General features: G+C 43.1%; 1 protein-coding gene across 1 annotated transcript in view; it reads left to right on the top strand.

Annotated features, from left to right (window-relative positions):
- The first annotated feature begins 288 nt into the window (after positions 1–288).
- Positions 289–22,972, top strand: part of ITPRID2 (ITPR interacting domain containing 2) — a 40,263-nt gene continuing 17,579 nt past the window's right edge. The window contains exons 1-9 of the mRNA XM_039728085.1: positions 289–668; positions 766–817; positions 5,812–5,861; positions 6,700–6,756; positions 9,623–9,659; positions 10,891–10,989; positions 11,445–11,653; positions 12,431–13,119; positions 16,731–16,803. Coding sequence (XP_039584019.1) covers positions 452–668; positions 766–817; positions 5,812–5,861; positions 6,700–6,756; positions 9,623–9,659; positions 10,891–10,989; positions 11,445–11,653; positions 12,431–13,119; positions 16,731–16,803 — 1,483 coding nt within the window. The 5' untranslated portion in view covers positions 289–451. The remainder of the gene's footprint in view (positions 669–765; positions 818–5,811; positions 5,862–6,699; positions 6,757–9,622; positions 9,660–10,890; positions 10,990–11,444; positions 11,654–12,430; positions 13,120–16,730; positions 16,804–22,972) is intronic.

Raw genomic sequence — 22,972 nt, 5'->3', positions numbered from 1 at the left:
GCAAAGTCCCTCCTGGCTGCTCTGCATCTTTTGTAGTTTGGAAACATCCTCTACGGGCCCAGGCCAGGGGCGGCCCTTCCGAGCCTGGCCGGGCCCGAGGGGCCGCAGCGCCAGCGGGCCCGACCCCGCATCCGTGCCCCGCATCCGTGCCCGAGGCGGCGGCCCGGCCCCGGCGGGAGGCCCCGCTCTGCCCCGGCCCCGCCGCCGTCACGTGGCCGCCGAGTTTTCTCATCCCGCAGCGGTATGAGGAAGTCAGAGCCGCCGCCGCCGCCCGCAGCCCGGGCGCGGGGAGGGGCGGCCGCGCTCCCGGGGGCTGCTGGACGGCGGCCCCGCGCCCCCCGGCCGGGCGCACGGACAGCCGGACGGACGGCACGTCTCCGCTCGCCCGGCAGGCTGGCTCTCTCCGGCACTCGCCTCCCGGCGTGAAGCGCCCGCCGACGCCGCCGCCCCGATGGAGCAGCCCCCGGCGGCGGAGGAGTGGCAAGGGGCGACCCAGAAGAGGAAGGCCTGGGCCAAGAGCCGCGACTCCTGGCAGGCGTCGGAAGCGGAGGATTTCTCGGCAGCGGCGCTGGCCCGCGGCGAGGAGGAGGAGGACGACGAAGAAGAGGAGGAAGAGGAGGAGGAGGAGGACCTCGGCGGCGGCGAGCTGCCGCTGGCCGCAGGAGCAGGTCAGTGCCGGGGGCAGCAGCCCGCGGGCCACCGGGACCCCGCGGGGCGGCCTCGCTGTTACTGACGCTGGGCTTCTCTCTCCCGCTCTGCCCCAAGGCTGCCACAGCGTTCCCAACGAGAAGATCGCGATATGGCTGAAGGACTGCAGGTGGGTGCTCCCGCCGCGGCAGCGGGGCCGGGCAGGGAGGAAAGGAGGGAGGGAGGGGAATAGGGAGGGAAGGAGGCGGGCGCGGCCGCGGAGCGGAGCGGGCACCGGCGCTGGCACCGCCGCTTCCCGGCCGGGCTGCACCGGAGCGGCGCCGCGAGCACGCGTGGGCACAGGGGAGCTGGCGCTCGGCACCGCTCCTCTCCTTGGCGTCCCGTGAATGCTTTCAGCCGCCGGGGAGGAACTCAGCCGCGGGTCGGGAAGGCAGCGTTACTTTGCAGTGGTTCTCACCGAGGGGCTCCAGTTTAAAGCTTCCGCCGTTTCCTTGCCTGGTCTTTGGTGCAGATTTCAAGACACGGTGCTTCCGCGGCATGGCCTCTGTGCTTACGGGCCTTCAGGAGTGATGCCACAGTTTAGACTAACTTGATTTTTCTGAGTCTTTTAATGTCTTCTATCCTTAACTTGGGGCATGGTGTATGTATTCTGCATTTCTATTACTATTGCAAAATAATCTTTGGTGTTTAGAACAGGTATTGATGGAATTACTTTTTCTTCATCCTCAGTCACATAAAAGCACAAGTGCTACATTAGTAGCAGTTGCTTTTGTCCTGTCTTTTTCTCCATGCAGTCCTAACAGCCCTTGGAGGCAGAGTTGATGGGGAGAAGATAACAATTAGGTTTCCAGTAGCTGACAGTGATATTTCAAGACCTCTGCTATTTGATATTTGTGGTTTCTTTCTCCTTTTAAGAACAGCTATGTTAAGGCAAGAATTTACCACTGAGATTAGCTGTGTCTTTGTGATCTCTTGATCCAGTAAGCAGCTGACTGATCTTACTCTGTATGTAACTGAAGTGTGGGTTGTTTTATAGCTACAGGATCCTCCATGTAGTTTTCTTCAAGGCTGTGCCTTGGATAGGGTGTTGGCAGCTACAGGCTTGAAATTTACTAATCCCTAAAATACAATGTTCAGACCTGACAGACCATTCTTCCAAAATGCTAGAATGAGAGAATATTTTTCTGATTTTAACTCAGATCTGTTGTCCTGTTGATCTACTAAGCAGTTTTCTTAAAATCAGTATTGTTAATTCAGTGCTTTCTTGGAAGGATTTTTTGAGTGGGGAGGGCAAAAAAATGTAAGGACCGGAGGGGAAAGAGGCCATTGGGGAAGATATTCTTCCTGATGCTGCACTGCCACTGTGTCTAAATCTGCAGAATTTCTGTCTAGAACCTTCCCTGGCCCTGTAGTCCTTAACATTTCCATACAGAATTTAAGGAATAGCACAAAGCTGCAAACTGACAACATGAACATCTAATAGATGGCCAGAAATCTTGAGGAATAACACAAAGCTTGCAGTTTCATACCTGTGCTGTGGTAACTGTCTGTTGTCAAAACTGGCACCATACGTTTCTGTGGAATGTGCTTGCATCTCTGGCAGTTGATTCCCAAAATATGAGAAGCTTTTTTTGCAAATATCAAATGAAGCAAAAGTTAACTTTCCCTTTGCTAATACAGAAACACAAATTTAGGTAAGTCATGTTTGTGAAACCTGTTGCTCTCTTTGCATAGTAGCCTTTTAAAGTACAGCTATTCACTGTTGTAAGTATTTTCAGAGGAATCTTGTGTTCTGCTCAGGAGGACATTTAAAACCAGATTTCCTAAACAATGCTGTTCAGACAGGAGTTAGCCTCTGCTCTGTGGCGTGCAGGGTGCCAGCATCTGCAGTTCATGTCTGGAAGATGCAGTCCCAGCTGCCTGTGAAGGGCTGCACAGTTCCTTGTGTTCTAAACTGCAGAATAGTTTAATTTTTTTGTGCCTAATGTACATGCAAGCAGTTGCTAGCATGTGCAGAAAAATGATAATTCAATTTGCAGTGTTATAAGTGATTGTATGTACAGAAATCTAGATAACAATGTACATAGAAAAAGAGAACAGCATTAACAGAGGACAACGGAATGGCTCTGCAGATACTACAGTGTTTGGTTTAAAAATAACGACTGTGAAATTTACAATTTGTAAGTTGTTCTCCCTGAAATTTCTTGCTTGTTTAGTAACACTGGTTTTGCTGTCAAGCTTTGATTGCTAAAAAGGGTGAGCATACACAAACCGAGCTGCTATTTCTGGTTCACGGCACAACCTTATTCTTACAAGTTAGCTCCATAGAAAGTTACCATGTAGCTGTTACTACAAATGAATATTCAGTTACTGAATACAATATTTTTTCTGTTACATGTTTTCTAAAGTAGTCCTTCACATTTTCTGAGTTTCTGTAGGTGTTTGTGAAATCAGAAGAAAATTGGCACTTCTAAAATCCTGTTTTCTGGTTTGAGTTGGCAGCAGCACAAAAAAACTTAATATCAATCCACTGCATAAATAGATCTGCTTATAAGTTTTATTCCTTTGTTTGTTTCTAAAGGCATCAATAGTGTTCTAATATGGATGAAAAGAATTACTAGCTGTCCTTTGATACTTATGTTAGTGATTTGGGGCTTTTATTACTTGGCATCTCTGTTTCACATCTGCTGTAGAGGAGAGGAGGGTTCCTAATTTCCCATGTTATTTACCTTGATAGATACCCATTTTGTTGTTTTGGGATTTTTGTAAAGAAATAACTAGCAGCAAACCCCAAAAGCAAAAAAAGCAAGTATTTATCATACTGTGATTAGAATTATGGAGGCATAAAGAGTGTCAGATGTTACTCAAAGTGTCTGGTTCATTCACGCTTTGGGAATCGCATGCCTTTGAAAAAGGCCTCTTTTTCTCTCCCCAGTACTTTGAAAAGGCATCTTGAAGTAATAAGAAAGCTCATTAAAGTTGAAGCACAAGTGTTTGTATTATACTGATAGATAAAAAGAAATTTTTGTCAACTATTGTGATGACGTGTATTATTTTGATTGAATATATTTAAACTCTGCCAGTAATACAGGGGATGTGGGAGGTATCTATGAGCCATCTCCTGCAGATATGCAGGAAGTGAGTTCTTTAAATGCCTCAGAAAGAAGAGATTTTTTGCCTCAAGTTTAAAATAAACATGGCTTCTGCCCAGATAAGGTTTTAAAAGCTGAGGTTTAAACACTTCCACAGCACAGTGCAAAACCCTTGCCTTGTTCTGAGAGACCACCTGACCACAGCTGGTAGCTGAACAAAGTTCTGGGATGAGAGGAAGCCTTGAGGCTGTGTGAGGCAGGGAGATCCCATCCTGAGGGCACAGCAAGGGAAAGGGTCCCACAGCCCTAACCTTCCCAAGTGCACAGGGATGCTCTAAGACAGAGCCCTGGGCCTTGCTGGTGGAAAACAGCCTGGTGCAGAGAGGCAGAGCTATCTACTGTTGTCCAAAAGGATTTTTTAGGGTACCTCTCCATTGTTTAAAGTCATGTTTTGTCTAGTTCTTAAGAGCAAGTTTTTCAAAGGCAGGGGGTGTATGGCAGCTGTGTGCAGCCGTGCAGGTAGGGCAGCAAGGGGTTGTTGACAAGGATGCTTTTCTGGTAGCTGCTAATGTGCTGTAGTGGTGACAGACTTCATTTCGAAAGGAAAATGCCAGCTTTGATGGATGCTTTTACTGCTCTCTGCCAGCCACTGCATGCAGCACTGACCTTGGCTGTCAAAGTCAATGCCAGCAGGTTTCTACATCAAAAACACAGAGGCATGGGAGTCACCAAGAAAGGAGAGGGAGAAGATTGGGAGTGCACCCGTCAGAGCCAAGGAGTAAACATCCAGCATAATTATTACCTCAGAACACAAGGCTTCTTGTAGCCTGACAGGTTTAGACAATATAGCCTAAGTTTTTTCAGACTCTGTCTGACTGGACAGACATCCAGAAATGCAGGAGATCTGAGCCTCAGCAGAGTGTGTCCTGTCATCTGGAATGTGCTTATGCACCTGGATGCTCTGGCTGTTTGCCTTGGAGTCCCACCACGGTGGGGCTTGGCTTTGCTTTGCTTTGCAGAAGGCGTGTTGAAGTGAGCTTGCTCCATATCAGCAGGCTGCATCTGGAGAGAGTGAGCTCTTTTCAGAGGGAAAGAAAAATAAGGTTGTGAAGTGTAAGGTCTGTTAGAAAGCAGATGCAAACTTTCCTTGCTTAATTTGGCTATGGCACCAAAATAAATACTATATCAGAGCACTGTTTACTTGCAGGTCTTTGGGTAGGTTTATGTGTTTGTCTAATTAAAAATCCAAATGAAACATACATAATGTAGGTGCATAAATCATCTGCTTTTCCCTTCTTTATGAGTATTATATTTCTGAATTTGTTTTGAGCGGTGAAAGTTAATGCTGTGCTGCTTAGAAGTGACAAGGCTTTGGTTAAACATGTCTGAGAGACAAGATGTGGAAACATCTAGCTAGTATCAACAAATACAGTGTGAACCCAGAGTGGGATTGGACCTGTCATTTGTGAGGCTTCTGCTGCTCCTTTGAAGCACCATGAGGTTCCGGCAAATCCCCTGCCCTTCAGGCAACAGCTATGGGAGGGATCATCCAAAAAAGAACTGGTGTGAACAGCCTGTAAAGCATCAGAACTGAGAAGTGACAGCTAACATAGCTGTCAAAATTTTTTATCTTGATTCTTCCTGATCATCAAATACAGCTTTTCACCCCTCTCTCCAAAAAGTTTTAAATGTGTAGAAAAATGGCAACAGTTTTTGCTGCATAAATGAGATTGAATTAATCCTTTCAAAAATCTATGCTTGTTTTTTCTGGGTGTTTTGCTGAGAAGTCCATGATTTTCCTCAGCAGGGGCTGCTACTCCTGAAGGTGTTTGAGCTTTGCAGTTATTATATTTTGTTGTTTTTCTCTGCAAGGTGTATTTATTTAGAGGGCTGGGGGTTGTTTAGGAAGTTATTGCCAGTCGTCAGATGTTTGTGCTTTCTGGGGGCGGAGGGAGGAAAGGAGGGAGGGAGGGAGGGACGACTGCTGCTATCACAAGCTTGTTACATGCTGTAAGGAAGGACATGAAGCAGCAAGTTTTTTAAGTAGTGTTAATCTCTTCTGTGGTTTCAGAACGCCTCTGGGAGCCTCCCTGGATGAGCAAAGCAATCCTCTGTTGAAGGGTAAGCAAGGGCTTTACCTACTGAAATTTCTTTTGCTGGAAACTGTGTTTTCAAGGACATTCATGTGAGTCTTGGTGTCTTTAGTAGCAAACCAAAGCTCGGTCAGTGTTGCAGAGTTATTCTCACAGCAGAGAATTTGTGCCTGAGAAACTGGAGAAGGGGGAAAAGAACCTGAATAGGTTTCTGGAGATCTTAGTAAGCTCTAGAAAACCTCCCAGATGTGCAAAACAGGGAGGTGATTTTGTCTCCAAACTGGAGAGCATTAGGCAGTCTCTGCCTCTAATAACTATGGTTGCCACGCCTGAAAATTTTACTATTTGAGCAGGTCTGAGTACTAAAGTTCAAAGTACAGTAGGAATGTGCAGGTAGTGACAAGGTGAAGAAGAATTACTTGCTGTGCCTGGAGTCTTCACTTCAGCTCCTAATCTGGTACAGGAAGGTGAGAGGGGAATGCCCCAGCTGGACTCAGACTCTGGATTCACCTGGTAAGATGTCTGGAGGATAGATAACGCAGCAGCTGAAGGCACAGATGTGCTGAGTGGTACCTCCAGGTTCCCACTTGAAGTTAATTTGCTCACACATTGACCTGGAGGTGTTTCTGAGTGCAAAACTAAAGCAGTGTTGTAGTTGTTCCCTTTCAAAATCGTTTTGCTATGTTCTGAAATGTAACTTCTTGCTTCTTAATGCATTTTAACTGCATGAGTAATGCAGAGATTGTAAATAAAGTCTAGTTATTTCTTGTATCAAATGCAGTGTCTTGCTAATATCTTTAGATAAGCAGCTGGAAGGAAAACATTGGAGCATTGTAGTTGTTGAAGTGCTAACTGTATGTTTTCAGGCATGCTGGTGAGAAATGGAGGAAGTTTTGAAGATGACTTATCCCTGGGAGCTGAAGGTGGGTGTGGCAGATTATGACTCTTTTTCTAGCAAAAGTAATTACTCTCAGTCATCTGATTTTTATTTTGAATGACAGCACTGGCTAGAAAATGAGGATGAAGCCCACAAAAAAATGCAGGAAGATTTGGTTTTTGAAGTTATTTAGACTATTGCTGGAGTTAAACACTCTGGGTCTCTGACCCACAAGTTAGAGGCAGCCCTGAATTTGCTTCTGCCCTCTCATTTTAATACCCACAATGACAGGACAGCCTGGAGCACTTACCAAGGCTATGAGAAAATGATTTCTCCTACTTGCTCTTCTTGTCCATGGGTTACTCTTGGCAGCCATGCATGCCCCACTTCCACTGAATCCCTTGGGAGTGGCATGTGTGAGCTTCTGAAAGGAGGAATGAAATTCTGTCAGCCACGAGGCAAACCCATTAAGAGCGAAGTGCTTTTAAAAGTGAAAAGCACCAAAGCTGAGTAAGTATTTTGGATCAACCACAATATACACTCTTCTGTTGCTAGCTGCTTGCCTTTTCTTTCTCTTCCCTTTTTTAAGGGGAAGGAGATGTGGCTGTTCCCTGTGGACTTTGTAAAAAAAGACTTCTAGCCTTGATGCTGATCATAGATCAGAGGTGCCCATAAATCAGCTAGTAAAAGCACTGTGGATTCTATTCTAACAGAAGTATCTTGTAAAATAGCAAAAAACAAAACTCTCACAAACCCAGGTCCTGGGATTATCTGTAGGACAGGGGATACAAGACATTATCTGCTTTGAGTGTTTAAAAAAAAAAAGGCAAAACTCCCAGTTTAGCTTTAAATGTTTTTGAATTACAGCTTTTGCTAAGGGCCAGAACTGGTGTAGTAGAAAGCTCTTTCAGCTCTTTCCTTCCACATTAGTCTTGCCAGTAGTGTCAGAATAGTGGGACAAGTCCTGGAGGTAGGAAATATCATTAATTTTTAAAGATTTAAGACTTCTAAGGGAAAAAAAAAAGTTTATCTGGTGATGATCTTGATCTAATAATAATAGAAAAACAGTAAATTAGTCTCTTACTGCAATAGTTTAAATTGGGTTAAATTTTCCTATTGACAGTCTTTTCCACTTGTTATATTGCCTGTAGCACAAAGATTTTATAGATAAAGTTTCTGTGTAATGGTAATCCAAGGGTCTGAGCCTGTGACCAAGAACACAAGAATCAGTGGATTTTAGTACATCATGTCACTTTTTTCTTTTCAGTTTTTCTCCTTAAAATTTCCAAGGACTGCTGGTTTTTGTGGGTCTTTAGCATGATTTAGCTTGTTCAGATGAAAAGATCCCAGTACTGGAATTGCTGGTTGATTTTTCTGGATAATGATGCGGATGTTTCTGCTGGGCTTTGCTTTCCATCGAAGAACAAGGGGACAACAGAGCTGCTTGGAGCAGGACTGCGTGCCCTGCCAGACAGACAGCCCCTTTGAGGCTGGGATGAATGGGCTGCCCTTGTGCAGCAGTGACTGCCTGAGTCCAGATGCAAGCCAGAGCCCTGTGTGAATGGTACAGAGGGCATTGGGCAGGGACCCATAACCCCAGCCCACTGCTGAGCTGGTAAAACCCATGAACCCATGTCTCAGCTTAGTCACTGGATAATCCTTGCAGATAGGCTTACCTTCATATTACAGACAAGAATAATAAAAAGAAGATGTGGGATCTGTGTGGATAATCCTTGCAGATAGGCTTACCTTCATATTATAGACAAGAATATTAAAAAGAAGAGATGTGGGATCTGTGTTTTGCATACATTCCTTTGCATACATTTCTTTGTGATGTCTCTGAAACCAAGAGAGAGGCTGAGAGGTTTCCACGTTTTACTTGTGTTGCTGACTTTACCCTGCTGGCACAGGTCAAGATTCAGGGTTTTCTCTTTGTGATGTCTCTGAAACCAAGAGAGAGGCTGAGAGGTTTCCATGTTTTACTCCTTGTTGCTGACTTTACCCTGCTGGCACAGTAGGTCGAGATGCAGGGTTTTGCTGGCTCTGTGTGACATCACTCTTTTCATAGCTGATTCTGAGGGCTGCTATAACAGGCACGTGCTCCTTGCTTGTCTCCTGGGGTAAATTGTTAATGCTGAGTTGCCTCTTTGGGGAATTGACAGTTTAAGTCTGAAGTTCAGTTCTGAAAGAATAGTGCTGCCTGGAACATTCCCATGTGATCCAGCTGTGGAAAGTGCTGACTTCCCTGTCAGCCCGGTGACCAGGTGTTTGGTACCTGGCAGAGAGACTCCCTCCTGAGTCTATCAACTCTGAGCCCTGTCACCTATCCCTCCTGCCCTATCAGCTCTGAGCACATCTGCTGGCCCCATCAGCACCAAGGGCTTCACTGCGCTTGGTCCATGTATTGCAACAGCTCAGGCAGCCAGGGCCCTGCCCTACTTTACTGATGAAAAGATGAACAAATAGTCTCAGCACCTGGCCCTGGGGCCAGCTGCCTTCCTTATATTCTTTGCTTTCTCATCTGGAGCAATCTTTGCATGCCTGCTTGTCCTCTTCCCCTTCCCACCCAGGAGCAGCCCTGCAGCTGGTAATCATTCTGCAGTTGCAAAGCAATAAATGGTTTATATAACAATTACCAGCTTATCACAATTTAAATTTCAAGTAATAAGATTAATGACAGGATGTAAATGTGTGTCCATATGAGATTTAATTTTAAACAGAGCTTTAATAAACCAGATCATTTTTTATATCAGCTGTATACTAGAAACCCTTGACAATCACATATGGAAGAAGTAAAACCTGATTTATGCAAGACTGTTGGTAAATGTGCTCACTGTCTGCTTCTTCATACTGATTGTGAGAAGTATAGTTCTGAAGAGGTCTGGATATAACTTCTTCTTCTTTCTCTACAGCTAATCAATTACGGAGTGATACCCAAACAGAAACATGGTAAACATCCTTTTTTTGTGTTTGTTTACTTCAGAGGATTATTTATACTGAAGGGCAGAGGGGAGAATGGGTGGTGGAAGTCATGGGGGCTACCACAGAGGTGAAGCTCTTCTGCTTATGTCTGTTTACATGAGTGTGAAGGAAGTGATTCAGATAACACAGAAAGAGTCGTTAGGAGGTGCAGAAAAAAACAAATTAAGATTTTATATTCTTTCAGAAGACCTGACATAGATTTTGGAGTAGCAGGAGGAAAACAGAGAAATGACAAATCTTAGCAATGTAGCATGATTAACCTTATTTGCCTCATTGATTGCTCACTGTTTCAGAAATTTGAAGGGAAAATTAGTTTTGCCTGTCACAGCAGATGTGTTTTGGGAGCAGGGAAAAAAGACTTTGAGACAAGAGAGATTGTTAGAACTTCTAAATAAAATGTGCTGAAACTAAAACTCCACTGAGACTTCAGTGAATACTGCACAGCCCCTGTGGAAAGCATCCTCTCTATTCCTCCAGCGTTGGGCTCCATAAATAAATATACACTCTTAGGTGAATCCTCTGCCACCTTTGGTTTCTTGGTGGCTGTTCAGGGGGGGAACAGTTTGTTCCTCAGAGAGATTAACAGGAAAAGTATGTCTGAACCCAGGATACCACCTAGTGCTCAGGCGGCTTCTCCAGATGCAGGGAAGAAATAGTTTGGGGTTGGGAAGGAGACTGGCCAGCAGTGTGGGCTGGAGCTCATCTTGCTTCCTTTCCCTGTGCCCGGAGCCTCTTCAGCTTCCCCAGCCAGGTCCAGGCAGGTTCTGGCTGGGGTGAGCAGGGTGCCCGAGGCGTGGAGAGGATGGCCTTGCATGGGGAGGTGGTCCTGCTGAAAGAGGCAGTGGCCCAGGGGAGGCAGGAAAAGGCAGGGCAAGGACAGCTCACCCGAGGCTGGGCTTCCTTACTGGAGGAGGGTGGGAACAGGGAGGGTGGGGCAGCGAGGGCAGATCAGGGGTTGTTTTCTCAGCTCGCATTTGCCTTCAAAGTCATACGTCTATGTGCATTTTTACTGAGGTGGCCCGGGTTTGCTTTTGTTTCTGTATTTCAATAAATGACATGGCTAATATAAACCAGATAACACTGAAGGGGAAAAGAGAAACTCTGCAGTGCTGGCGGGTTAGCTCTCCAGTGAGACAGAGAATCAAGTCACTGAACAGAAGAGGTTTATCACAGGGGTCCTCTCTGTTTGTGTTGACAGCAATGGTGTACTGGCAAAGGACAGGAGGCTGCAATTCCATCAGAAGGGGAGAAGTATGAACTCTACCGGCTCTGGAAAAAGCAGTGCGACTGTTTCAAGGTAAAACTATGCTTAAAAGGTCTGTTTCTCAGTTAAATGGACTTGGCTTGTTTTATGTGCCTTGCTGCATTTAGTAGCTGAGAAAGGAATTTTCATTTGGTTGCTTGGAAAACTTCTGTTTGTCTTTTGTTGTGGTTTTCAGTAAATGGTAACAAATGGACTTAAACATTCAAAATGCCTGAACTTTTAGTGGCATTTTAAAATTTGAGCTCTGCAGAATAGGACTGATTTTAGAAATTACAGGATTGGATCTGTGATGTGTCTAGGCTAATGGTGCTCATGATGGGAACAAAAACTTTAGATGCAGAGATCTCTACAGTTCCAAAACTAGTCTGAGTTGTAGGAGTCAAAAGTTTGGTAAACCACAGTGGTTACTGGGCTGAGTTAGCAGTTTGATAGAAGGGACTGGATCTTAAAAGACACATGTAGATTTTTAACAACTTTCGTTTGTCTAGTGTTTCTGAATTACTGGAGCTTTATGAGGAAGATCCTGAAGAAGTGCTCTATAACCTTGGGTTTGGAAGAGATGAACCAGATATTGCTTCAAAAATTCCAGCGAGATTTTTTAATTCATCATCATTTGCCAGAGGGATAGATATCAAAGTGTTTTTGAATGCACAAATACAGCGCATGGAAGTGGAAAATCCAAGTTTTGCTTTAACAAGTAAGTATGATTTTGAAGCACAGTTTATTTATGAGTTTGTTAACTATGTAAACAACTCCGAAAGAGGTGTATATCTAATATTCTGGCAAAACTCTGTTACAGCCTAAAGGCAACATTCCATTCAGAATTCATAATAAAACTCTTGCTTGGTCTTAAATAGGCAAGAGATGACCACCAGGGTGGTACTCCTTGGGGTGAGTGGAAGGATTTGTAGAGGGGGAGGGAAATAAAAGGCATCCTGTAAGGTATGCTGCCTTCTGGTTTGTATCATTCTCATATTTTTTTCTGTTGCAGCTTTAGAGCACTGAAACAAATAGCAATATCCCTCTGTTTCTGGTGTTCTTCAGTCCCTGGGTGGGATTTTTTTCTGGGTGGCAGTGACCTATTTTTGTCATTGTTGAAATCTGGGGCAGTATTTCTATGGACTTGGACAAGAGCTTTGTTGGATCAGTAATGAGCGCTGCTGAAATGAGGGCATAGCTGTCCTTTTGTAGCTGGAGAGAGCAATTTGAGTAACACTTCCTTTCTAGCATTTCGTAAATTAACTTGCATTCACACACATGCCACTGATTTAGTTTGGGATAACTTTGCATGCTGTTCTTGTTCATTTAGTAAAGATTCTTTTTTTCCATAGTAGGGTATCACTTTCATGTTACAGGCCTAGGAAATGTTCATTCAGGCTTAGAAGCCCCTGATAAAACTAGGAGGAGATTTGTGGGGTTGGGTAGACATTATGATCAAATTCCCTCTTCAGATATGTGTTTTGTTCCTGTGCAGGTCGTTTCCGTCAGATTGAAGTGCTTACTACTGTGGCCAATGCTTTTTCTTCTTTGTATTCTCAAGTCTCTGGGACTCCTTTGCAGAAAATTGGTAGTATGAATTCAGTGTCTTCCAGCAAAGAGGCATCCAGCCCTCCCCCTCTGAATCGCAGCAACACAGCCAGTCGGTTAATGAAGACCTTGTCCAAACTCAATCTGTGTGGCACACAGCAAGCTGATGGCAGCAGCCCCTCAAGTCCTTCGCCTGTTGAAAAAGGGAAAAGTCCAGCTGAAGTAGGGAGTGAGGAAAATGATGTTAAAAATGAATCTAAATTGCCAAAACATCCTAAAAAGAAAGACTGTCCCTCTTTTTTGGCTCCTGTGAAGGAGGAGATAGCCGGCAGTCAGGCAAAGGCTGCAGAGAGACCTGCGCACCTCCTTGCTGCAGCTGGCTGTGCACAGGAGGGCTCTGTGCCTCCAGCAGACGGGCAGGGTGGCAGGTTGGCAAGTGCCCAGGATAGACCATGCGAAGAACCCGGTCTTTTGGACTCGCCAGGCCTCAGCAGCAGTTCCAGTACCTCCGACAGCAGTGTCCTGACACAGAGACTGTGCACAGCATCACCAGGGAGAGACCCCTGCGCTCCCCTGGCAAACCCGTCCATAATGAACCTAATGCTGCAGCAGAAGGACTCCTTTGAGATGGAAGAGGTGGGTGAGGATACATGACTTTCTTTGTGCATACAGTTTACATAACTCCCTGTCTGCCAGCACAGGAATGTTCCCTCCTGTGCAGTTAACAGTGTTTTCTCCAGGAATACTTTAAATTCTCTGAGTGTTGTGCTTTCTCAGCAGTTGCAGGCTGCTCTAATTGATCCTCTTAATGAAGTAACTTGGTGCTGCTGCTGCTGTTGTTCCTAAGTCAGTGGGAAAGTTCTCATTCTTTTGTATTTTTTTTTTTAATCAAATTCATGTAATTGCTATCACTGGCATTACTCCTGGGAAGGTTTCCCTGTGTAAGTAAATCTAGGTTAGGCTTTGTATGCAGCAAAACCTTGTGTGTTTAGTTTTTACTTAAATTGTTAACTAGAAATCATTACTTTTGTTGCCTAGGAGTATTATTGATGTTGATTAAAGATAAATTTGTGAATAAAGCAAGAGTTTTGCTGCAATGAACAGAGGAGTTCATGCAGTGTGAGGTGCTCATCTTGTGCAACTTTCGGTTTTGATAAGGATCTATTCTTAAGTTGATTTATTTGTTCTCTGGAACACATTGAAAGTCACTCTGACATGGCAATGACTTAATTACTAAGTCTATGCTAGGTGTCTTTTAACATCTTCATATATGCAGATATCCATTTTCATATTGATAATTGTCCCAAAGGAATTTTAATTCCCAGGTTCCTGTAAGTGATTTGTTTATTAGGCTGTAAACATCCAACCTACAGATTCAAGAATGAAATTTTTGTATAGACTTGCAGCTCAGATTGTAAGAACTTTCTCAATATTCTTAAATGAGTAGGTGCTTTTGTGGACACATTTCAATGTGACTGTTAAAAGTTAAAAGTTCAGCAGTTGAGTTTTTGTCAGTGTGAAATAGATATATAAAACAAAGGATATTGTGATTTTAGCAGTGAAACGGAGAAAGCAAGTGGATAGAAAACGCCCCAGAATTTTACAGTGAATTATGAAGTGATGATTTGTAGGTACTGTGTCTGGTGTCATATTGTCATGACAAGCTCTTCTAGATTAACTAATGTTGTAGCTGAAGGTACTCATTAAGCAAAAAAAAGGTAATCAAGCCTCTTGTGGTTCATAGCACTTGTTCATTCCAGTGTGTCCTACCCACATGTTGTGTGGACATGTACTGAACCAGAACAAAGGACTAGTCCAGTTGAGAGGGGAAAAAGAAACTCAGTATATTTTGATTTATTTCTTTTTCCTGGCTTAGTTTTCAGCCAGATAATTTTCTTGATACAGCTTGTGTAGCTACAAAAAATGTTTGCATTGGCACAATTGGATGGGACTGAGCAGCAATGCATTTTGCTGTATATTTCAGAGGAGAAAGCCATTTTTGGTGCCCCTGGGCAAAAGTATAACAACTAATGTATTTTACATACATGTATATACATGTGTTTATATTAAAAAGAGGTGTGGAATTTTCCTTCAGAGTAAGCTGGCTGGAAAGGCTCGCTGAATTCTGCGCAAGTGTGATGTGTTTGCGAAGTTTTGGTTGCACACTTTGTGTGGTGATGCCAGGCATAAACACAGCTGTTTTGGCAAGACAGCATGTGATATGGGATGGGATTGTGGTGGATTTTTTGTTTATGCAATATAGTATATACTTATCAACTGCCTACAGATCGCTAGGAGGGAGGGATTCGTTTTGCTGAAGACATTTTAGAACAATTCCTGGCAGTGGGATTTTATTTTTGTGCGTCTCTAAGCAGGGTCTAATGAACAATAAACTGTGTTAGAAACAGTGACAGTAACTCCTCCCCCTGTTTTCCTAGCTTGGCTTGGAGTGCATTCTTATGCATAAGAAAGATGACAGATATATCAAGGAAGTTCTTTCCAAGGCTTACAAATGCCTTGGAGGTTTGCGTGCCCTTCGGAAGTCTGTGGCTGTGAAGATAGCTAGTGTGGGAGTGAGTCAGGGCAGGATTTCCCCCAAACACCCACTCCTGAGGTGGCCAATGACAGTCCTGAAGGTCACTTAGCAGCATGAATATTGGCTGGAGCATGGGGAAGGAGCTTCTGTGTGCTTGAGGAGCTGCACTGTGCTGCGGACACGGTTGGAATGCTGTCTCACAGCCAAGGACAGGAGGTGCATGGTATTTAAATGAGAAGAGGCTTAACTTTTGGAATGCTGCAAATTGAGCCATCAGAAACTGGTTTGAGGTTTGAGAGAATCAAGATAACTTTCCTGGAAGGCCAGTTTTATTAAAGTGTCTGTAAGATTACTTGTTGCTCTTTGTTTAAAAAAGCAAACAAACAAACAAACAAACAAAAAAAAAACCCACCCAAAAAACCCCCCAAAAACCCCAAACCAAGTTAAATTTTTCCTGATCTTAAATGGTGAACCCCTTCTATGCTCCCCTGAACTTGGATGAAATAAGGATTTTCCCCTTTGGTACAGCCTTCATATCCTAAAAGAACAGAAGCCACTAGGTTTATTGTGTAAAAGTAATGCTGCTCATTTATTAATGGTGAAAAGTTCAGGCCAAGTACTCCTTAAAACCTTTGTAACTAAGGAAATGCACTCTTGTAGCTGTTATATACATGAGATCAATGCAAGTATATAAAATTAGTATTTGGCTCTTCTTTAGCAAAATACTAATTTTGGCTTATCAACATCAGTGTCTAGATTTTTACATTTTAAGTTGATAAAAAATTGAGATAAATTCATGGCATGATAATTTGAAACTGGGCTGGCAGCCCATTAGAGGGAAGGGTTGGGGATAGTTGGATAGGGGGGTTGTGCATGTAGACTTGTGTGTGATCCATTAGATTTTTTCTGGATCACACCCAAAAAGAGAGAACATTTTCTAGGTTTTGAACCAAACAAAGGCCTCCCTGTTGAGATTTTAGGCATATTCTTTTCATTGTTTGAACATTTGCCTGAGAACTGCTTTCTTAAAAAGACTATGTTTCACGAAGTTATTGAGTGAAAGGATTCATTTTACGTAGTTTTAAACTTCCCAGTTGAAACATGCATGGATCTGAATTCATTATATTCTTTTTATACAAATTATTTCCATGAGTGGTAGCATGGTGAAGTCTGGAGTAAGTTCTGGCTGGGGCTGGGTCTGACTGGTGACTTGTAGGAAATAGTTGTAGGGCAGCAGATGACAGTCCACGAGTGTTGACCTCCTGATACATTTTTCTACGTGTATGGTACTTGCTCTTTCTATTCAAATGAAGGGCCACGAGTTCTGACCAGAAAAAGACAGTAGTGTAAAGGTGGTCAGAGGTGTTGTCACACAGTAATTTTAGTGTTTTGTCAAAGAGGAACTGAGAGCTCTGTGTTGTCACAGGATGTGATTTCCAGGTCTTTTGCGTGCTGAGGGGAGGTCTGTGCTCTGTGTGGGAGGTGCTGCCCAAGGATCACTGATCTCCTCCAGGAGCATTGCTGAATGCCTGGTGAAAATTGGTTCAAGGAGATCACAATTTGCTCCTTCCATCGGTATAGGCTGTTCAGTTGGAGATAAAAACCACCAAAACCTCCTCCTGCATGTGCAGTGTGTATAGCTTAGGCATTCTTAAGCACAGGAATATATTCCAGTTGGCCTGACAAAATATTCATCTCCTCTTCCTGATAGATCCAGAGTACAGAGGGGGATCTACCTCATGTTTCAGCTACACATCAGCTAGCAGTGACCAAGTCAAGGAAAGGTGAGTAGACTGCAACATCTGTGAGGACAGCAGCCTGCTGAGTGTCCTTCCATCTCTGAAAGGCTGATTCAGATATTTTAAGCTTCTAAAGTTTGTTTTCTCTCTAGAAATAAAAAAGATCCGCATTTCTTTTTTAGCTGAATCACAGAAAATTACTACGAAGTGGCAACCAAATTACAGGCAAGACAACAGCCCTCTAACCTCACTGGCTGTTTTCACTTTTGTATAATTGATGAGAGTTCAGATGGCCTGAAATGTTAATTCAGACTGTGTGGGATTTTTTTCCCTTAGTAGATCCTGTAATTTAAGGTACCCATTTAAAGTGAAATTACATTGTTTTAAACCTAAATTGCATGATACGTGCGGCTTTTTCCTATGCACTACTGCTCTGTCTGCAGGCTGCCTGCACAGAAAACTAGTGTCTCTACACCCACGTGGAAACTGTAGTCCCTCACGTGGAGAATGCTGTGCACTGGCTGTTGTGGTTCACTTAGTTTGTGCTTTCATCTCAAATTCTTATTTATGTGTTTTATGGCTTGGGAGAGGGATAAAGCTGATTTTTTACATTTATTTTGTGATTGTTACTTTGCCCAGTACCAGCAAGTGAAGTTCATTCTTTAGCTGATACATTTAATTAAAGAGGAACTAGAGCTTGTTGCACTTAGGGAGGTGCTTAGATGCATGCAATTTCTTAGTGAAACATGAATAGCATCTCTAGATACTTAAAAGAGGCAGAAAAACCTGTCTAAAGAAACAGAAATCATCTTATTTGCATTTGCACAAATGAATTGAGAGTCGGCTGAACTGTCAGCTGAATTGCATTAACATGGTTGAGAGTGCCCTGGGCTAAGTGTTGGAGGGTGTTGGAGGGTGATGCCTGGTTATTGGTGGTATCTTGTGCTACTTGTCCATCAGTGCTCTGCACAACAAAGCCTGGTACTCACTAAGCTTCCTCTGCTGCAGATATAAGCCACTAAGGATTGCCAGAAACTGAATCTCTGACATTCCCAGTACTTCCTCCTTACATGCTTCCTCCTTCCTCCACCTCATGCTTTACATGACTACATGAAAAGAGGTGCAGTCTTTGTAGGGTAGGTCTTCTGTTTGCCTGGCCTCTCCAGCTTTGCAGAGCAAACCAAGTTAAGGAACCAGAAGCTGCAGTCAGGGAGGAGAAAAAATACTTTTTTTCATCTTTTCTGGTCCCAGTTGTTATTTTACCCTTTTTACCCTCTTCTTCCACCTCACAAGAAAGAAAAGTGAATGGTCCTGTGTGCACTTGCAGAAAGCTACCAACAGCTCTAGCAATGGAACTTCAGTCTGACAGAAGCAGGCTGTGCTGGGTCATGTTTCCCAGGCACTATGTCCCTCCTATTTCTGAAAATACATCACACAGGTTAGTGGTGACACTTTGTTATCAGGCAGGCATTGCCTAGAGTTTTCTATGACAAGGGTATCAATGCCTGCACATTTGCTAAAATTTAGTCCAGCATTGTATTTCACCTGGGAGATGCAAAACATTTAGGACTTTGTTCTGTGTGGATTTCAGTCAAGTTGCCAAGAGGGAGAACATTTGATGGAGAACTTACCCAGAATGTAAAAAACTATAGCCTGCTTTTTTTTTTTTTTGCAAGTTGTCCAACATGAGACAACATAGAGGCCCTTCAGCCTGCTTTTTCAGAGTGTGGATGTTCACCAAATTAGAAGGCATCCAAAGTTAGTGGTCAGTTATCAAAAATGCTGGCCATTGTGTCTGAATGTGAAATGCCACTCTCACTAGCAATTTTATCAGGTGGGATCAGCATGAAATTCAACCACAGGTCCTCTGTTGCAATGTGATTTCAGTTGACAATCGTTATACAAACCCACCTTTTTCAGTGGCTTTGTCTCTATGGTGCATAAGCACACATAAACTAAAGATTTGTTCCAGATGAATACTTCCCCTGAAGGAATACTTCTCTACTTCTTTGTTTATGTGGCGGTATTTCTTTGTCAATTAGTAGGGTTGGTATTCTTTGGTACAGATTATTAGAAACCTTGCAGTGTCGTTTTACATCTACACAGAGGGCTATGGATGCTTTCTCGGAAATTTACAATGGTTTGTAAGGCAAAACCATTGAGAGGGCCTTTAGTAAGAAGTGAAGTATTCAAATAAAAAAAAAAAAGAGATTCTCTTTCCTACTGAAATAGTCTGGCTGACTGTTGACTATTGCAGTTGAACAACACAGTCTGTTGTTGCTTAGACTTGCAATTAAAGCATGTTTCTTATCTCATTTTTTTTTGTTGTTGTTTTTTGGGAGCACAAGAATGAAAAGCTTCAGCTAGTTTGCAAACACGCAGCACTGCTAAATGTCCACTATAAAAAAGTATAAAAAAGCATATTGCAAAGTTATCTGGTAGAAAGGTTTGTTAGTGCAAAATCAAAATTCTTACTAAATATCATACAGCAGCACTTTCCATTCCAAACAAATGCCCCAAAAGCAAGACAAATACAGGTACAATGCCTAGAGGAAAAGGTATTCTCATGACCCTGCAATTCCTGAATGTCTGGTTGTTGGCATCAACATGGCTCTGAAATTTTGAGTAGCCACAGACCTGTTTCTTTTAAGGCATCCTACACTGATAGTCAAAAACGGTTATTGGTTTTGCAAATTTAATCCTTGAAAGGAAAGAAAGCACATCATCAGCACTTCCTGTCCTTAATATATTATTGTATTTATAGCTCTCTGTGGGTGCAGCTCCACAGGAGGCTGGAGATGGGGGAGTGAGAAGAAAACATCTGGAACAGATTTAGTATTTGTGGGAGTCTGCGCTTATCTGTCCAGATGCAAGGAAATCCCCGGGGACTCAGAGAGGTTTTGCAGCAGGGCTCCCTATTGGGCTGGTTTTGTTAGTGCTGGGGTGCATGGTGTGATCAGTATGCAAAGAAGGGACAACTGATATTTAATCCCATAATGAAATACCTCATAGTTAAGTTGGGAATGTTAGTTTAATGATTATCTTATAAAATACGAAATGCATTAGAACTTATCCAAGTTGCAGGTATAAGAAACAAATGTTGAAATGTTATGGACAGTTTCCACATATTTCTCCTCTTCTGTGTGAGCAGTTAAATGTCACAGAAGAGGTGAGACTGACACTGGTAGCCCATTATTTTGTTACAAAAGATGAACTAATCATTTCCCTGACAGGGATGCTCTGATGAATCTGCTCTCACATTTTGTAAACCACAGACTTGTTTCTTCATCATGTGTTCTTTGTTTAGAACATTTTCATTTTATTTAGATTATTTATGAATACTTTTTTTTTTTACATATATTCAGTGCCCAAATATACTTGGATTTTTTTTTAATATAGTTTAAAACAACAATGCAATAAGCATTTTCATTTGTGTTCTGTTAAACTGGGATGGGAGTTTGATTGTTCCTGCTGGTTTTGTTTGTTGTAGCTGGTTCCTTCTTCCACACTTTCGTTATTATCCTGCCCTGGCCTCCTCCCAGTAGTTCAGAAGATTTCCCCTGTGCAGTGTTGACAGTAGCTTTGAGTGGCAGAGTCAGTGTTGTGCAGTGGTACCTTTTTGCAGAAGGTACAGTTGCCTTGCCGGGGTTGCACAGGGCAAGGGATGATCCCAGCCTGGCCCCTATAAACCAACCTTTGGTGCTGAATTTTCTGCACTCGAGGTGAAGAGAGGGGACCCATATCTCATCTCAAACTCCTTGTCTTAAGGTTCTCGTTGCTAGGAGGCCATTGAGTCAAGAGCCAGATGTAACTCTGTAGCTTTTTTTGAAGTCTTTTCCTATTTTCCCCTTGTTTGTTTGAATCTGAGAGATATTCAGGTGCTGTAGAGCAGGCTACATAGCTGGATCAGTCTTGTCAAGAGGGTGGATACCATTAGTATCTGTTTATTCCAGTGTACTAGTTGGTATTTCCAGTCTTTACAGAAGCAAACCTTGTTATTTCACTACTGATTCAGTAGAGATTCAAGCTCTTTATCATTTTTTACTGCATTTACATCATAGTGGTGTTGTGGAGAGCCCTAAGAACTTGCAGAGGACCAGGGTAAGGTATGGTAGCAGATGACTACTCGGAAAACGTCTTTTCTTATTTGCTTTAAAATGTTAAAAAAATCCTAGCAGCTCTGTAGCACAGAAATCAAGGGATAACTGTATAAAGGGGATGGGTCTCCTTAGGTTGAACCAAGGCAGTTTGAATCTGTTCGTACTGTGCCAGTCACTTGCCATGGATAAATGAGGCAGGTGTGAATGACTGCTGTAGGCTGATCCCTTGCCTGGTGGTATCTGTCTTGTGAGGCTGTGAAAGCATGTCCATAAATAACCAGTGCTATAGAAAATTATCTGAAAGACTGATTTTAACTTTAGTACTGTGTCTCTGAAAAGCCCAAGAATTGATTTCAGAAAACATATAGAAGTAATTTTCCTTTCTATAGCTGAAAAGGAAATACTGACTGAGAAGGAAGCAGTAGGGCAGGTCAGTATTCTGTTGAACAGTAATGAAGTACATGCACATGAAAACAGATGCCAACACATGCACTGATGAATTGCTTTATCTGAACTAATTGGGATCTTTTCCTTAAGAGAGGCTAAGGCTTTCACCAGTAGTGTTTTTTGTTTGTTTTTTTTTCCTCTTCTATTAAAATTCACCAGATAAGAAAAGAGACAGAGGAGGCTGAAGTGTCTGGCAACAAAAGTAGATAACTATTCACCTTGAAGAAGGTAACAGCTTCCCCCCAGCTTCAGCTGCAGTGGCAGGCTGTTCATGGCTGCTCTTTCAGCTGTAGTAAGTGAATTGGTCAGTTAATAAGATCCAGTTCTCAGGGAAGTAATTTCCATTGTCCTTACTGGGAGTTGGGTGGGGATGTCTGTCTTGAGGTAAAAAAGTTGTTTGTCATCGCAGGATATTGTGGCTACCATGATAACAGAGCAGCAGCACAGTTTGAAAGGCACTCCCTAAAAGCTGTATGACATCACTGATACTGAAGCTTAGTGGGCAGTTTGCCTCTACTGGTGTTCACAGGCTGTGCAGGCTCTTACTTCTGTGTTGCTAAAATGTTTATCAAAATTAATACTAAAAGAAATTAGTTGTGAATATCCAACAGTTTTCATAATGCATGCCAATGCATTGAGCTGTGAACTGGGATTAATTATATGACTGCATTTAAATGGGACAAAATTCTGCATTTGAGAAGACAGCAGCAAGCTCTCGCCTAAGGCTGGAGAGGAGAAGGTGGCAGGGGTCTGGGGCTACAGGCCAGTGTAGTTACTTCCCATTTCCAAGATTTTATACTTCTGCTGAGATCTAAAGGTGAGATAAGGTTGTTGCCCACCTCAGGCTGAGTAAAATGTTTCTGGTGCCGTAAGGTAGCACTTGGTGGGTGCTTCCTGTGTCCAGTCAGGAATGATACACATGCAATAGTGTGCTGCAGAGCTTGCTGAGAACTCCCTGCAAAGCTGCTTAGTGAGTGCAGTGCTTGCACCAGAGGAAATCACTCCTGGGAAGCACTTAGGGTTTTAGAGCCTCTTTAGGCTATTTTAATGCTTACCTAATAAGAGTAGAAAGGAACAAGCAGAAGGCTCTTATCTCATGTATGAAGTGAGCACTGGAAATGTGCTTTGGCAGATTGCCCATTGATGTGTAAGGGATGTTCTGCATTTGTCCACTAACCCAGTGGAAGACACTCTCCAGCAGCTGGCAGAGTCCTCCCCATGGCCCTCTGTGCCCATGTGATGCTGTCCCTTTGGTTGTGTGGGGTGGTGTAGGCTGGTAGGAGACCAGTGATCTTCAGTGTCTCCATGATCAGGAGAGGTGTCAAATCTGTACTTTTCAAAACAAAAGCAACTCTTCCACTGCCTGTGTGTGAATTAATCAGTGATTCAGTTTTGTGAAAGGAGAACTCCAACAGTGGGAATATCTGCAGAGGTTTTTTCCCACAGCACAGGAAGGAAAAATGTAAAAATTTGTTTCACAAGCAGTGCTTTGCGTGAGAGAGATATTGCTTGAAACAAACAAGTTGTTTCTCTGTTTAGTTCAAAGTGGAACCTGAAAAGCAATTGTATTACCATTTAATGTTACTTTGCTGTGAAAGGAAAGCTTGTATTGAATGGGATTGGTCTTGAAAGGCTGTGATTTGTAAAGTAATTGCAGTTGGGTTTTG

This window comes from Passer montanus, unplaced genomic scaffold (assembly GCF_014805655.1).
Source record: "Passer montanus isolate IOZ18808 unplaced genomic scaffold, ASM1480565v1 scaffold1, whole genome shotgun sequence".
Taxonomy (NCBI): Eukaryota; Metazoa; Chordata; class Aves; order Passeriformes; family Passeridae; genus Passer; species Passer montanus.
This window is presented reverse-complemented; position numbering and strand designations above follow the sequence as displayed.